Below are 15488 nucleotides of genomic sequence, written 5' to 3'. Positions count from 1 at the left end.
CCTGTTTTCCAGATGCACATGACATGAAAATCAATAGCTGAAGCCACTCTCTCAGCAGACATTCTGGGTTGGATCCAGGGTCCTGGGCTGGTATTGATGATGACATGGTGAACAGGACATTTTTAGATAGTTATTCTATTATATTTTTGTTGATTTTGGCAATCATTCAGATATAGGCGTTGAAAATTAAATTTGTGTTTTCCTCCCTGTGAGGACATGAGAAATAAATATGTCGATTTAAACTGATAAAAAAACGTTTAAGGTACATAGATTTTACCACTTGCAGGGCATGCGTTATCATGTGTTTATTTGCAGTTCGCGCGCTCTCTCGGCCGCCGTACATAACTGTACATCTACTATCGTTAGCCTGAACGCCAGCTGCAGTATCAGTGTTCGGCCAGAAGGAGTACCACATGAGCAAGTGTTAGGAGGAACAACTGCCCAGTACGCAGATCCACTATATGTAGCTCAACTCACTGGTAAAGTGGAAAATAAACGCTGTTGATTCATCAAGAGTCACTGATAAGGTACGTTAATTATGGTCACATTTTGTTAATTCAGGGTTTAATGCTGTAACAACACCGCGTTAGCAGGTGGTTAGCAGCTTGCTAGCAGGCCGCGGAGCCTCGTGTTTTCTTGTCTGAGTACGACTGAGGAGAAGCGCATTGGTCGCGGCTCGCCTGCTGGTCTCCCGTTTTATGGATTACGGGAAAACGAGAAAAGATGGAACGCATTTATTAAGGTTTCTACGATGAAATTCACCACTGTTGCAGGTTTTACCAACGGCTTTATATTTGCAGAGTCTTAAACGTAAATTGTGTTAACGTGAGGTAGCTAGTTTTAGCTCGGCTAAAGTTTTTGTAAGTTAGCTAACGTTAACTAATTTGTGTGAAACTGTTTTGAGACAGCTGTTTTTGCATTTAATTTGGGCTGACTCTGGAACTGTAAGTAGCCGTGAATGTTGTGATTAAACTTAGATTGAAGTAGAAACGAGTGCTGTGTTTTTAGCATGTTAGCTAATATGTGAGACTGTTGTCTGTTGGGTAACGTTATTGTCGGTTTGCTAATCGGACGTTACTTCATGCTAATCCGTGGTTGCTGTTTTGTCATATGCGTGAAACGCTAATTTTAGCATTAGCTTTTAATTTGCTAAAAATAGTAAATCCGTCAGCCTTTCAAACTGAAGTTTCTGCTCATTAATCTTCCATCGATGCGGGTCAAGGTGTCGTTAACGTGTCCTGTGATGGTGCTAGAGTTAAATCTGCCTTCGCGAGGTCTGTTGGTGAAGCAGAGAGTCTGTGGGAGGGGAGGAGGAGGAGGAGAGCGGGACAAGTCCGGGCATATTTTCTCTGCATGTGTTTGTTTCAGCAGTTGTTTGTGAGCTGCGCGTGAGCGACTCATTTCTTCTGTACAGTCAGTCAGACCTCTGCCCAGACATATTCACATGTAACGGCCACAGCATGACCAAACAAGGCTGAGCGGCATGGGCTCAGGCTGGGGCGGGGGGGGTGGCTCGGGGTCAGAGGTCAAACTCTCTGGATGAAGATATTCTGCTCTGTCTTTGAGCTCAGCCCTGTCAGCCGACACACACACCACCACAGTGTGTAGTTTAAGGGGGGTCTTAATGTGGGACAGACACTCCAAGCTTAATTAATTTTATGCATCTGATGTTATAAATTTGATTGATTGTTTATGCATTTTTTTTTCTTGTTTCTGAATATATATATGAGACTTTTGACAAGTCTTAAAGTATTTCTCTGATGTTATACATTTCTTCAGTCTGCTTCTTGTAGATTTCCAGTCAGTCTGCTTTTTAAAATGCATTTCCAGGCAGGCTTTTAGAAAAGAAACCTGTTAATTAAACGTGTTTTGGGGTGAACTGGAGAAGCCCCTTGGTTCAGTGACTCATCACTCCTCGGATGTTTTTGGATCAGACTAAATTCAGCTTGATGTGCTGCCAAATAAAGTAAATGGGGAAGTGGTGTGTGGTTGCATTTTTACTCATTTCTTCATTTTCCTTGGTCCCTGAGGACAGTCCTGCTGTGGACGCACACTGAGCCAGTGTTGAATTAGTGATCTAGCCCTGTTTGGCCCTGGTTAACTCTGGTTAGCGTGATACTGTCAGACTGGGTAGTGTGGTTATTTAATTTTGACACGCGTGAGTCATCATGAACTAGTCCTGACATGTCTCCTGGGCTGTGAATGAATCAGCTGTTACTGGCAGTTCACATGAAAGTACACCATATTCCAGCTGACTCAGCCTGGAGTGGCCCTGTTGGGCCCTGATAGGCCCCAGCTAGGCTAGAGCAGAGCATTTAGGATGGTCTAGTCCTGACATGTCTGAGTAGGTCTATAAGAGGCTGCAGCTCCTCTCTGCTCCACTCTGACTGCATTTTATGTTTTTCTTGCACAGGATGGACTGCTGATACTTTTCACTCTGCATAAACCGGTAAGACTTCAGTTAACACCTGATTTATTTATGAAATACTGCAGATGATGAATGACCAGTGAAACTGATGAATAACTGAAAAAAAAACTCCTTTTCATTAACTATTTGTGTTAAGTGACTGAATCATGCCATGATCGTACAGTTCTGTTAAAAGAGTGAGTAAAAAAATGTCAATAAAAACTGAATTTATGGTTTATTTTTTTAGTCTTAAACTTGTTTTTTCAGGGGTCATGCATCACACTTCATTGTATTGGACTTATAATCATTTCATGTGTGATTTTTGTCTGCATTTCACATTTTTTGTGCAATTTATTATTTGGCCAGAAAGTTGTGAAACATGATAATTTAATAATGATAATTACTAACTAACCTGGCTTTAAAGTTTAGATTTTTAGCTCTGTGGAGTCTGAGGGTGTTTTCAGAAACTGATGATTTGTCAGTTGCTTTTTGAAGACACAACTTTTTGTATTTAGCGAGTTCTTCTACAGTAAAATTTGCGTGTATGTATTTCATGACAGTACTTGTTTTTTTAAATAACTGGTAAATCAACTTGTTGTAAAATGTAGTTTAAGAGCTGTGCAGGGATGTGTGAAGAAGCATTACCTTGCCCACTGGAGGAGTACATCACCCTTGTGTTTTAGATAAATTGGGATTGACAGTTTGCAGTAGGACACTTAACATCTTGTTAAGGCGCTGTTCACAGGTCAGCTCAGGTAAATGCCAGAGCACAAACTACAAACCTGCAGGGCCATAAAGCTGAATCATGAGTGTAAAATGTAGAAAATAAAACTGAATATTGGTGAATTTTATTGGTGACAGATGCACTCTGTACAGCTGTGAACGCTCAGACTGGAGGTTATCCAACTCTGTGGTGATTTCTTGCTGTTCCTGAACTGGATTGAATTAACTGGTAACTGTTTACTGGTGAGTGGTCCCGTCCACCGCAGAGGCTTTTTGATTGTGTTAATGTTAATCAGCATCAGTGACACTAGCATTGATTGGGATTACTGAACATCAGGTTGTAGTTGTTTTGGCTTCTTGTTATTTGCAGAGTTGAAAGGTAAAGCTGGTGAGATTTGATGAGGGATTTAAGAGGATTTGGATCTGATGAGTAAATTCCTTTTGAAGGCTCCACCCGTCTGCTCAGCTTGGCAGAGAGGACAGCACGCTGTCAAAGAGGAGAAAAGACTTCTGGCATGTTAAGTTTTCTCTAGTCTGACTCAGTGGAGGTGAGCTGAAAGATGTCAGGTGAAGCTCAGCCGTCCACACACACCGCTGAGTCACAGTGATGCAGCTCTGGGCTTTGAAGGAAACTGAATTATTTAACTTCAGCTTAACAGCAGCCGCATGTGGAAATGACTGGATGATGGCACATTGAATTTTCCTCAGTTTCTCCTTTAGAGTTGCTCTAATCGACGATTTTTATTGTGAAATTATCACCACCTCTGCAGCTTCGCTTTGCTGTCTGGAGTGTGTTAGGCAGCAGCTGTAAACCTGCTGGAGCCCATCTGTCCACCACCAGTGACAGACAGACAGTAAACAGCTGGCTGCTGCACACTGAGGAGCGTTCAGCAGCTAAACAACTGCACATTTTTCTCAGGAGTTGGTGGAGACCAGAACAAAGCTGAAAGGAGGAGGATTATTAGACTTACATTCATTAAGCAGACAGAGTTCAACTCCAGTGATTGCTGCCGTGTCTGTGTGTCTGCTGGATGTGAAAAAAGCCAACAAGAAGTTCACCCCAACAGTTCACTTCTGACTTTGGGATAAAACTGGTGAAAAGTCAAGAAACAACTGAAGGTTTTGCATTTTAAGCTGAATAAAAGTCACAAATGATGAAGAGTTCGCTGCAGCCGTTTTGCAAAGTTTGCTTAAGTTTCTTTAAGTTGTTTCACTGAAGAATCTCAAAATGTCACCATCATTTCGTGAGCGAGTCAGAGGATGTCACAGTTACTGGTTCAGTGGTGAAATCAGTTGAAACAGGTGTGCCTTCACCAACGTTTGCAGCTTATCTCGGCACGTGAGAGAGCACAAACATGAGATTTGCATAACAGTGAATGCAACAGTGTGCGGGCGTGTTTCGTGTGTACTCGTGCAGACGATGTCAGCTGAGTAGGTGGTTCTACTTTCATATATATATTTAGCACTAATAAACAGTTTCTGTGCAGAAACCAGCTTCATCATGTCAGCTGACGGGGAGGTCAACGCCAACGCCGCTGACGACAACAAACTGGTGAGCGCAGCGAGTCGCTGACTTCCTTATTGTCTACTCCGACTTTTACTGTTTGACCTGACGTTTCCTGTTTGTGTGTTCAGGTCAGACCAAAGGTGGAGTTCCAGACTTTGCTGCAGCATGCAGGAGCCACGAAAGACGTCTTCACCATGAAGGAGGTGCGGCCTGTCCGTCTGTCTGTCAGATAAAAACGCTGATCAGCTGATTGGGTGTTGACTGTTCATTTCTCCCATCATGCATCTGTGACGGTCTTCCTGCAGGTGATGTTCTACCTGGGTCAGTACATCATCCAGAAGCAGCTGTATGACCAGAAGCAGCAGCACATCGTCCACTGCTCCCAGGATGCACTGGGGCGGGTGCTGGGAGTCGACAGCTTCTCGGTTAAGGAGCCACGGTGAGATTCACCTTTTGTTTGGTTCTGCTCTGAAATGAGTTTGTCAGTAACGTAAAGCGTCGTGTTCTGCCTTTAAACGTGAAAAATAAAGCTTTGCGTCGCCGCCTTCGCCAGCGAGGTAACGCAAACATGTCTGATGTTTCAGGGTTCTGTTTGCGATGATCACCAAGAACCTGGTGGCCGTGAAAAGTCAAGGTAGGACTGCTCTTCTTTGTCTTCATCACGCTTTCAGACTCAGGTTTAACGGGATCGTTCACGAGTAAGGGGCCCATAATTCATAGCAGCGTGGACGACGAGAGGCGTAAAATAACAATGACAGCAGCCCGTCTGTGTGTGAAACACGGCTTGTACATTCCACACTGCACAGACCGGATCGTTTACTCCAGCAGGTTATAATCCACAGAGTAAGACAGATGACGGCTGGTCTTCATCCACACTCAGAATAAACGGGGCCACCTTCACTGTGGATCCTCTGGATGTTTTACTGTGTTTGTGTTGTCATGACGATTGAATCTGAAGGAAACTTTGCGGGTGGAGACGCGACTCTTCTGTCCCTCTGCCTCTCCTCAGCTCCTCCTCGCCCTCTTCCTCCTCTTTCTTTAGATGATGAACAGTCAAGAAGAATTTCCTCTTTTTAATTTCCTCTTCACCGCCGTGCTCCTCGATGCACCTCCTCCTCACGTGTTTCTCCTCTTCTTAGCTTCCCCTTTCACCTCCTCCTCCTCCTCTTCGTCATCTCTTGCCCGCTGCTCAGATTCAGACCAAACTAACCCATCTTTCTTTCTTAGAGTCGACGTCAGACTTGGGTGAACCACACAGTAACAGTCAGACGGACAGAGGGACAGAGGTGAGAGACAGAGACACACACACTCACACACACACACACACACACACACACACACACACACACACACACTCTGGGGATTTTGATGCTGTGCTGCATTCCTTTCAAAATAAGACATAATTGTAGTGTTTGCGTCTGTTTTGTACACAGAGTGTTCACTTAATAACAGATTTTAGAGTGAAATGTCTGAACAGTCAACAGAGCTGAGAATTGAAGCATGACGCCATGTTAAAGCTGGAAAATCAAGCCGAATTCAGCAAAAGACAATAACACTGAAGAGCACGTAGGACACAGTGTCTCATGATGGACAAACACGATGTGAAGCAAAATTAGCCAGATGTTAAAGGGAGTTTGGTTCCTGGTCGAGAGAGTTTGAACGTTTGTTGAGTTACAAAGTCCTTGTCGATCACAGCGAAATGGGACGTTGAATTTGTGTTTGTGTTTTAGGACGCAGATTCAGAAAGTCGCTCTTCGTCGCCAGACAGGAGGAGAACAAGACGGAGGAGGAGGAGGAGTCGCAGGAACAGCGACCCAGGTGAGTTCTTCCTCTGACATGCCGGCATTTCATTAAAGCTCCTAAACACACCTGTGATGTTGTGATTAAACTCTGCCCACCGGATCTGCCCAGGACCCTCCCACAGAGAAGAGAACGATGAGGAGGAGGAGGAGGAGGAGGAAGAGGAAGGAGAGGGCAGGAAGAGGAGGAGGTCCGACAGCTACTCCCTAACCTTTGATGACAGCCTGTCCTGGTGTGTGATTGGTGGACTGGGAAGTGGGCGGGACAGACACAGCAGCCAATCGTCAGACTCGCACAGCTCGGTGACTCTCTCACACACACACACACACACACACACACACAAGCTTTCATTTTACTGGTGCAGAATTGTTGTACTGGTTTCTAACGTGGACTGTGTGTGCGTTCAGTCGGGGAGGTCAGAGGTCACGGTCGCGGCCTCAGACTCAGACAGCGACAACTTCAGCGTAGAGTTTGAGGTGGAGTCCATCGCGTCTGACGACTATAACGAAGACGATGCTTCTCTGTCTGCAGATGACCAGGTACACACCGACACTGACGCACACTGTGTGTGTGTGTGTGTGTGTGTGTGTGTGTGTGTGTGTGTGTGTGTGTGTGTGTGTGTGTGTGTGTGTGTGTGTGTGTCTAAACTACAGTGAGCAGCTGTTTTAGGAAATCACTGACCTGTTTCAAAATAAAAGCATCGCTGCACAAGCAGCCAGCCCCTCTTCTGACCCATCAACCTGTCTGTCTGTGTCCAGGTGTATGAGGTCACCATCTTTGAGGCAGAGGATGAGGACTCCTTTGATGAAGACACGGAGATCACTGAAGCTGTGAGTCTGAGCACAAACACGCACACACAAACACACACACTTGTTGTGTAGGTCTAACTGTGTGTGTTCCTCTCAGGATTACTGGCGTTGTGTCAAGTGTGACGAGCTGAACCCGCCTCTGCCCAGAAACTGCCTCCGCTGCTGGACGCTGCGCCGCGATTGGCTGCCTGAGGATATAATAAAGTCGGCTTCCTCCAGCCCTAAAGCCCTGCCCCCAAAGCCAACCGACCAATCAGCAGCCAAAGAAGCTCCAGGTGGGTGTCAGTCCCAGGTCAGACGATATTTAACATAATTAACGGGATTAAAAAGCACAGTGTGCTTTGCTAAGCTATTGATCGACTGATTGATTGATAAATAATCGGTTGGTTGTGTCTCCTGAAGGATCTGATGTCGAGGAGAACGAAGGAGTTGATGTTCCGGATGGGAAAAGGGCGAAAACGCCCCTCCTGTCGCAGTGTCTGTCTGACTCCACTCTCTCTGCTCCGGACTCCATCTCCTCACCCTCCAACTCCCAGGATCTGCTCTCATCCTCCCAGCCCTCCTCCTCCTCCTCCTCCCAGCAGAAGCTCTGGACTTCTGACTCCCAGGCCTCCTCCTCCAGCAACTCCCAGGAGCTTCTCCCGCCTTCCCCCACCGATCCGCCTCCTCCTCCCCCCGCGGTCCCCGAGCTGGAGCGCAGCGCGTCCGCAGAGTGGCGGCTGCCGGACTCGTGCCTGGACCCCTGTCTCATCTGTCAGTCCCGGCCGAAGAACGGCTGCATCGTCCACGGACGGACCGGACACCTGATGTCCTGCTACGTCTGCGCCAGGAAGCTGAAGAAGAGGAACAAGCTGTGTCCGGTGTGCAGGCTGCCAATCCAGTCTGTCATCCTCACCTACCTCAGCTGAGACACCCAGTCTGTCCCCAACCTCCATCGGTCCTCACCTACCTCACCTTGATACTCCTTTCATGCAGCGGACACATGTGACGAAGGTCTTCTGATCAAACCCCCGTTGGCGTTAGAAAGCTGTCACAGGTTCGACTCTGGTGAGACCTCAGTTCAGTTTAGCTCCTTAATCTTCACAACAACCAGAGAATACGTCGAATAATTACCAAATGAAAGTTTACTTTAATGTTTTAGTTTCACTTTTCTGCCTCGGTCACGGCACATATCTGCACTTTAACTTCATTTGCTTGTTTTCTTATTGATGGGTTTGTCTATAATTGTCAGAAGGTGCTGCGTATCAGAGCAGAAGGTGAAGAACTCAGATAGCTCGTCTGGTCAGAGTAACAGAATTAATTCCAAAGATTCACAGCGACATGTAACAGAGAAGAAGAACGAAGCTGCAGCTCGTTCAACATTTTGGCTTCAAAAGTTATTGAAGCAGAACAGGATGAAATAGTGGGTATGTTGGGGACTACTTTCAACAGCGCATTAATCCACATTAGTGAGTGTTTGTAGCAGCAGGAGGGTGTGTGTGTGTGTCGGGCTCAGTTAGCATAAAGTACTGCGTGTGTGTTCACGGTAATGAAGGAACACGTCGGCCGGTTCAGCAGAGGCTCGCTGATGTGCTTATAGTAGATTTTGGAGGTGAATGGCACAGAGGAAGAAGCTCAATCAGGCTGTGATTCGCACAGAAAACACGTCAGCAGACACATTCAGCGGTGGTTTTGTGGATTTGTTGAGATTAACAAAATACAGAAGTATTGGATACGTAGAAAACACTTGAGTTCAGTGGTGGTTTTGGTCTTTTCATGGATATGTTGATTAAAAAGTGTAGATTATCTTCAGACTTATCCTTTAAATGATGCTTAAACCTGAAAATCATCAGATTATTTTCATCCCAAACAGTCTCAGTGTCTGTCCTCAGTCTGTCTCACCTGCCTCATCTGAATTTCCTCATACGTCACAAAAGGAACACTTCCTGTTTTCCATTTTACCCGCAGTCACACGACTGACAGACAGTCACCTTCAATTTGGGTAAATAGGCGAATCAGGACGCCCCGAAATGTCAGATTGTTCCTTTAAGTCTCGTTCCATCATCCGGAAAGGTGTATGTGGTCATGCTTTATTTTACGGGTCTGTAATCTCTTAAGATATTTCCTGGAAATAGTTCTGGAATTTGATACTAATTATAGGAAAAATGGGAATTTTCTCGAGGGAAAAGTTCTGTTTGAACGCATGTAAATGTTCACTCTTTTTAGGAAACTTTCAGAAAAGCTGCTGCTAAAAGACTTGTTTACACCAGCAATTAATTAGAACTATTTATTTATAAGCATCCCACCTGAACACTTTGTTTTCCCTATAATGAGTAACAGATCGCTCAGTTCTTTCCATGAAACTTTTGGTAAATAAGAAGAAAATTATTCAAAAATGATGGACCCGTGAAATAAAACTTGACACTTGACAGGTTGTAATTTCCTCATGCTTTTGTTAAAAGTTTTTGGAAATATTCAATTTGTAATTCCTTTGAAGTTCCTTGGAAGAAGAATGTATTAATTTATTAGAAACTTCATTTTCCATATATTTGATTTGTTTGCTTTCCCTGCTGTGCGCTGCAGGTTCAATCAGGTGATCAGTTCTAACATCACTCATTGGATTCTGTCTTTCTCATACATTAATGCCAAATGACATCGTTCTTTCCAGGAAACTTCCCAGGAAATTAGAGGAAATTACAGCCCATGACCTGAAGTGTCACCCAACATCTCAATTATTTATTCTAAGTTTATTTAAGATGCTGAAGTTTATTTAAGCAGACACTTTTCTACGCACTCTTGAATAATAAGATGAATTTATGAGATCTCTAATTTCTGATATTTTCTGTTCAGAGTTTTCTGTGAGCTGAATAAAGTTTAACTTCTGTGAACAGGGGCGTGTCGTGGATTTGGACTAAAGCTTGTGTTCACATTGTTCCAGTGTTTTCTCTGACCAGAGATGTAACACACTGGTTTTATTCGCAGCAGAAGGTGTTTGTGAAATGATGCCTGCAGATGACTGTATGTGAGCCTCAGCAGCTGGAAAACACAGTGAGACCACAGCACAAAGCCTAAACCCAGGTTCATTAAAAAATATTAATAATGCCACAAAAAGTAATATTTACATTTTTTTCTAATGTTTTCAGTTTTTCACAAAGAAAAGGCCGTTTACTATAGCTAGATAAGTATATGTAAGACATTTATATTTATATTCGGGCTGTATATCTTTAGATTTAGTTTATTTACCATATTAGTCATTTCAAACATTGTAATATCCCATCTGTGGTGAACTCAACTATTATTTAGCTCCTGAAGCGTTGTATCCTCGTTTTCAGAATTTCATTGGCTGTACGAAGTGTCAATCATCTGCAAAATATCTTGAAATTGCTTCAATCTGTTGAGGCGATGCTAAAGATTGTAATTGGCCGAGTGGGCTGCCAATCAAACGGCAGTGCTGGAAGTATTTTGAAACTGACGTTCCGCCTACGTGCTGCATGACAAAACATGAAAGATTAGCACGTCTGCCGGCCGATGTGAAACGATGAAACAGCTTCTGGTGGATTAGTAAAGTGTTTTTCACATAATATTTTACTGCGTTGGATTTGCTGGACCTTCGCCAGAGTAGCTACGCTGTTTTTGTTGGGATTGCTGGGATCCGCGGATCAAACATTGGTGGGTGTCCTCAGTTTTGTAATTGTTTGTCTGCTGTCGGCGTTAATTGTACCTGCTCTTGTTACTGTATCTTGAAATCATTTGCATTTTTCGAGTCACATGACACGTAGCTTTCCAATGTCGTGTCGCATGAGTGCAAACTAAAACTATCAGCCGAGTATACAGACGGAAAGCGGGCTTAACGCTCCACCGGCCCAGAAATGAATGAACGCGCACAGGAAATCAAAGCGAGTGACGTGTTGCTGTTTCCGTTCGTGTGTTTTCCCCACGTCTGTATTTTCAGTTATTCAAGAAATAACACAGAAACATGGGGCTGCCATTGTTGATGTACGTGTATTTCATGGCGGCACATATCAGCGTTTTTGAGAAATAGCGTTTGTGAGTAATTTTGACAGACATGTAAATACTTCAATACCCATAATCCTCTGCTGCCGTTGGCGTGAGGCGCGAAACAGCGGTTGTTGTGACAGTATGTACCTGTGGTTTGTGAATTCAAAGTATTTTATCACGGTTTAGAATAAAACGTGACGGCGTAGCTGGGGACTTAGTCCACGGTTGAGTCAGAGTTTATAAGTTTTAGCTGACGGTGTTTTCAGTGTTTGCAGCGCCGCCATATTTACGTTCCATCGTTAGCAAAGCGCCAGAATTTAAAACTCAGGGATTGGATGTTTTTTTTTTTTTTTTTTTTTTTTTTTTTTTTTTTGCCGAAATGTATCTTGGGAGTCATAGTTAAAGGCTGCCTCAGAGTTTTTATGCGAGAATCAAACGCTCCAACCGCGAGTCACATAATATTGTCAACTGGAAAAATGAAACTGACTTCTACAATTCTTCTTGTTTTGCAGCTCCATTAAATAATAAGACGTTTTACTTCATAACCTTTTCAGACATCATATGTGAAATATCAAAAGAGACTAGTAAAGTCTTTCAGATAAATATAATTCTGTTGCATATTCATTGCACGTCACCTTTTTAAATACGGTGTTGCACATGTTTTTATGGTTTCATAGAAATTACTTGCACTACCTCATACTGTTTATACTTCATGCCACTTGCACTACTTACATGTATTTAGATTTTTTGGATATTATGACTATGTGCACTTCTGGTTAGATGCTAAACTGCATTTCGTTGTCTCTGTGTTGCACTCTGACAATGAAAATAATAATAATAATAATAAAAATAAAGCTTAAGTAATACTACATCTAAAAAAAAATCTGGACATTAGATGTTTTGATCAAAGATGGAAGTGAAGCAGAAGAAAACATGAGCTCACAGAACAGTCTGCTGCTGAACATGTAGTTCTCCGGAGGAACACAGGGAGGCAGTGTTGTCATGTATTAACTCTAGAGAGAACAGATGAGTAACTGCCTGACAATCAGCCAAAAACTAACATTCACTTTCCTGATAAAGCACCAAAACAAAAGAGGAAAACTTTCCATTTGTATAAACATCTTTTATTGGATATTTGGACTTCCTAGATCTGGCTTTTCTGCCCATTTCTCCTCAGAAGAGTCACCGATTTGGGCTCTAGTCCAGACCAGTTGGTTCCTGGTTACTGGTAGTGCTGTTCAGGTTTCAAAAGTCTACACTTGGTCCAGTCCATCCAAACCATTTGTTTCCTACAACGATGTTACAAGAATAAACAATGGGAAAGTTGTATTTGATATACAAACCGTTATACAATGGTATAAACACATTTCACCCTTGTGATATTGGTCAGACATCAGTACCAGTGGGCAATTTTCTCTGTAACATTCAAAATCTCTCTGAACAGTCGTTCACTCGTGCCTCATAAAACAAGTTTCACATCATTAAAACACACAGATCCTCAAACAGCGGACGAATAAACCTACTGACAGCGAAGGCTCATTCCCTGTGCTGATCCTTCATCCAGTCATTTCACACGAGCCTCTGGAAACCGCCGAGCTAAACGTCACGTGCAGCTCACATCCCGCTAACACTTCCTAAACTGTGGTGGAACATGGGAATATACAGAAAACTGTGCGAGTTAAAGCGACACCTTACACAATCCATCATTCGCTGTCCAGTATTCCAGGTTAGTGGTTTGCAAATTAATTTTCCACATTGTTGACAAAAAGACGGGTCAAAGGGCAAAGCGTCGGGCTACTTTCTCTATCGTTAATGTTAGTCAAGAGTGCGTTAGCTGCTGCCGTCGGCATGAAATGATGAAGTACGTGGCAACATGAATTGCTGCAGAGCCGTTGGTGAGGCAGAGATAATCACCATCTTAACATTCAGCTGTAAAAAACAAATCCAGCCTCGTCTCTGAGCTAGCTTCTGTTTGTGAAACATGGGCTAGGACGAATAGAACGAATATACTGATGAATGCTAATGGATTGTTGTTAGATCTTTATTAAAATTAACAGGCCCTCAAATGTTACAATCCAGTACAATTTTGGGTAGAATACGGATAGAAAACACGTTTCATAAAAACCCAAAGAAGAAGTTGTTTGTGATTACACCCGGTTAGTTACAGAAGCTAGCATACGGAGGTTAGCTAGCAGTGGGCTAAACGCTGAGCGTGAGTTGCACCAGCTGTTCAGAAATCGATTCCTAAATTTGTGTGAGGTTCTACCGTAGTTCTACCAGCTAGTTCTTCAGTAACGTGTGAATCGGTTGCTAGGAAACATGCTTACTGCTGTCCAATGATGAGCAATCAGCGATTAAACATTCCGTCACTGTAGCATCACAAGCTAGCCTACCTTCTAAAAATGGTTTTAGAGGCGATGTACCCTTTGTGAGCTGAGGTGTTAGTTTCATGCGTACATGGAGAAATATGTGCACCACAGTTAGTATTCAGTAGAAGTATTTGGTAGTATTCAGACATTTTGGAGGGAAATTTCAGATTATGCAAAGCTAACAGACGTGGTTTAGTAAATTGGTCATATGTTATCGGCTTAATGTTGAAGTTTCAGATCAGACATCTGGACGGTACTGTATATCACCCTTTAAACAGGTCAGGTATTAACATGCTAATGTTAGCTTTGTCAGCTGCTTCAGTTACAGCTCCACCTGGAGGCCACAGGGTGGAAATATATAAAATTAACTCAAATGTCTGAACAGCTGGTGCAACCGGAGACGATTCAGGTGAAGTACGACAGATTTTACCTGCGTGTTATGCGTTTGTTTTGTTTTTATATATATTTCTGACACTGAAGTGAAATTTACTGAACGGTTTACGACAGTCGATGGTAGCGACGGCGTCTAAATTTGTTTTTGTGCAAGCTTAAAATACTTCTGACAGTAGCAACTTGGCCCTCTAAAATGTTCCACTGTGCTCTTCAGCTCAGATCCACGAACACGCCGTAGACCTGCTCTACACCTGTATGTGCCTCGACACCTTTTTGGCTTTTGCTTCTAAATCCACCTTCAGCTCTTCTCTTTAAGGCACTCGCCGGTGGCAAAAAGAAGGCAGAAAGAAGCGAGTGTTGGCGAGGAATAAAGATGGAGACGTTCTTCAGAGATGAGAGAATCAGATGTTTTATGTTTCACAAAATAAAATTGAAGTCTTTGTAGAGTAAAGATTGAGCTCTTATGGCGGCAACAAAAAGTGACAGTTTGATTTGAAAAGCTGGTGGAAGTTTAGCCAGAAGTCACTGAAACAACCTCCCAAAAAGTTTCACATTTCAACAGTTTTTATAAAAGTACCACCAGATCATTTAACACAGCTGCTTGTTCCCCTCGTCTCAACAGTCAAACATAAAAGTCAAACCACAGTCCGATTCTTACACACACTGATAACACACACAAAGTCTGAAGTGATTTGGCACCAAAGTGGCTTAAAAACCAATGTGTGAGAGAAATGCCCACAGAAAGCTCACGAGAAGCACAAATAAAGACGCTCGGATGGGTTCGTTTCAGTCTTTGTGAGTGGAGGTCGTCGGGCGGCCAACCTCGCCGTGCGTCCGTCTGTCCGTCCACAGTTTGAGGAGACGGGAGTACAAAGTCCCAGCACCAGCCTGAAGGTCGTATTGCTTCAGAATTTAAAGATGCAGTTTGTAAGACTTGAAGACGCTGGAATCAATAAATCCCACTTCACAGAAAAACCCCAAAGCAAAAAGACAAAGACGCTTTGAGGCTTTGAGCTTCTTCCCTCGAAGGTGACGGTCCAGCATCCAGCTTACAAACTGCATTTTTAATCTTTCAGATGAACGAGCGCGACAGAGAGCGCGTGGTCTGGGCTCAGAAGGCAAAGAACGAAGCAGCTACATGACGGTGATTAATAATACGAAGCACAGGAGGAGATCATGAGTTCATCTACACTTCAGGTGTGTAACGGCACTTAAACCCTCAGAGCGCTCGGAGTCGTCTAATAACTTGGGCCACGGTTTACAGAGCGGTTACTAAAATAACTGGTGATTTTTATCTCATGTTTCTCTAACAAACAGCCGACGTTTCCCTTCACTCTGCTTAAAAACGTCTTTAGAGACGCGACGATGACACTGCTCCACTTTAAAAAATGAAGGGATGTCTTATGAGACATTTAATGGGCAGAATGAGGAGGAGGCACATGCAGGCGCTGCGTGACGAATACAAACAAAATATTCTGGGAAAAATGACTTTTTGTCACGTC

At 43.5% G+C, this 15488-nt stretch overlaps 1 protein-coding gene across 3 annotated transcripts; it reads left to right on the top strand.

Annotated features, from left to right (window-relative positions):
* The first annotated feature begins 396 nt into the window (after window positions 1–396).
* On the top strand, window positions 397–10113 carry mdm2 (MDM2 proto-oncogene). 3 transcript variants are annotated; one of them, XM_070992421.1, is made up of 13 exons: window positions 397–527; window positions 2414–2449; window positions 4618–4682; window positions 4766–4840; window positions 4943–5076; window positions 5222–5271; window positions 5865–5923; window positions 6368–6455; window positions 6549–6739; window positions 6845–6976; window positions 7196–7267; window positions 7344–7521; window positions 7649–10113. In XM_070992421.1, the coding sequence occupies exons 3-13, from the start codon at window positions 4632–4634 to the stop codon at window positions 8152–8154; spliced, it is 1536 nt and encodes a 511-aa protein (XP_070848522.1). In that variant the 5' UTR covers window positions 397–527; window positions 2414–2449; window positions 4618–4631; the 3' UTR covers window positions 8155–10113. The 3 variants fall into 3 exon arrangements, with proteins under 3 accessions (XP_070848522.1, XP_070848523.1, XP_070848524.1); XM_070992422.1 differs by lacking the exon at window positions 2414–2449; XM_070992423.1 differs by lacking the exons at window positions 397–527; window positions 2414–2449 and having other exon boundaries at window positions 4521–4682.
* The last annotated feature ends 5375 nt before the right edge of the window (window positions 10114–15488 follow it).

This window comes from Chaetodon trifascialis, chromosome 22, assembly GCF_039877785.1.
Source record: "Chaetodon trifascialis isolate fChaTrf1 chromosome 22, fChaTrf1.hap1, whole genome shotgun sequence".
Lineage (NCBI taxonomy): Eukaryota > Metazoa > Chordata > Actinopteri > Chaetodontiformes > Chaetodontidae > Chaetodon > Chaetodon trifascialis.
Note: the sequence above shows the minus strand (reverse complement) of the source record. Positions and strands in the feature narration are given on the sequence as shown.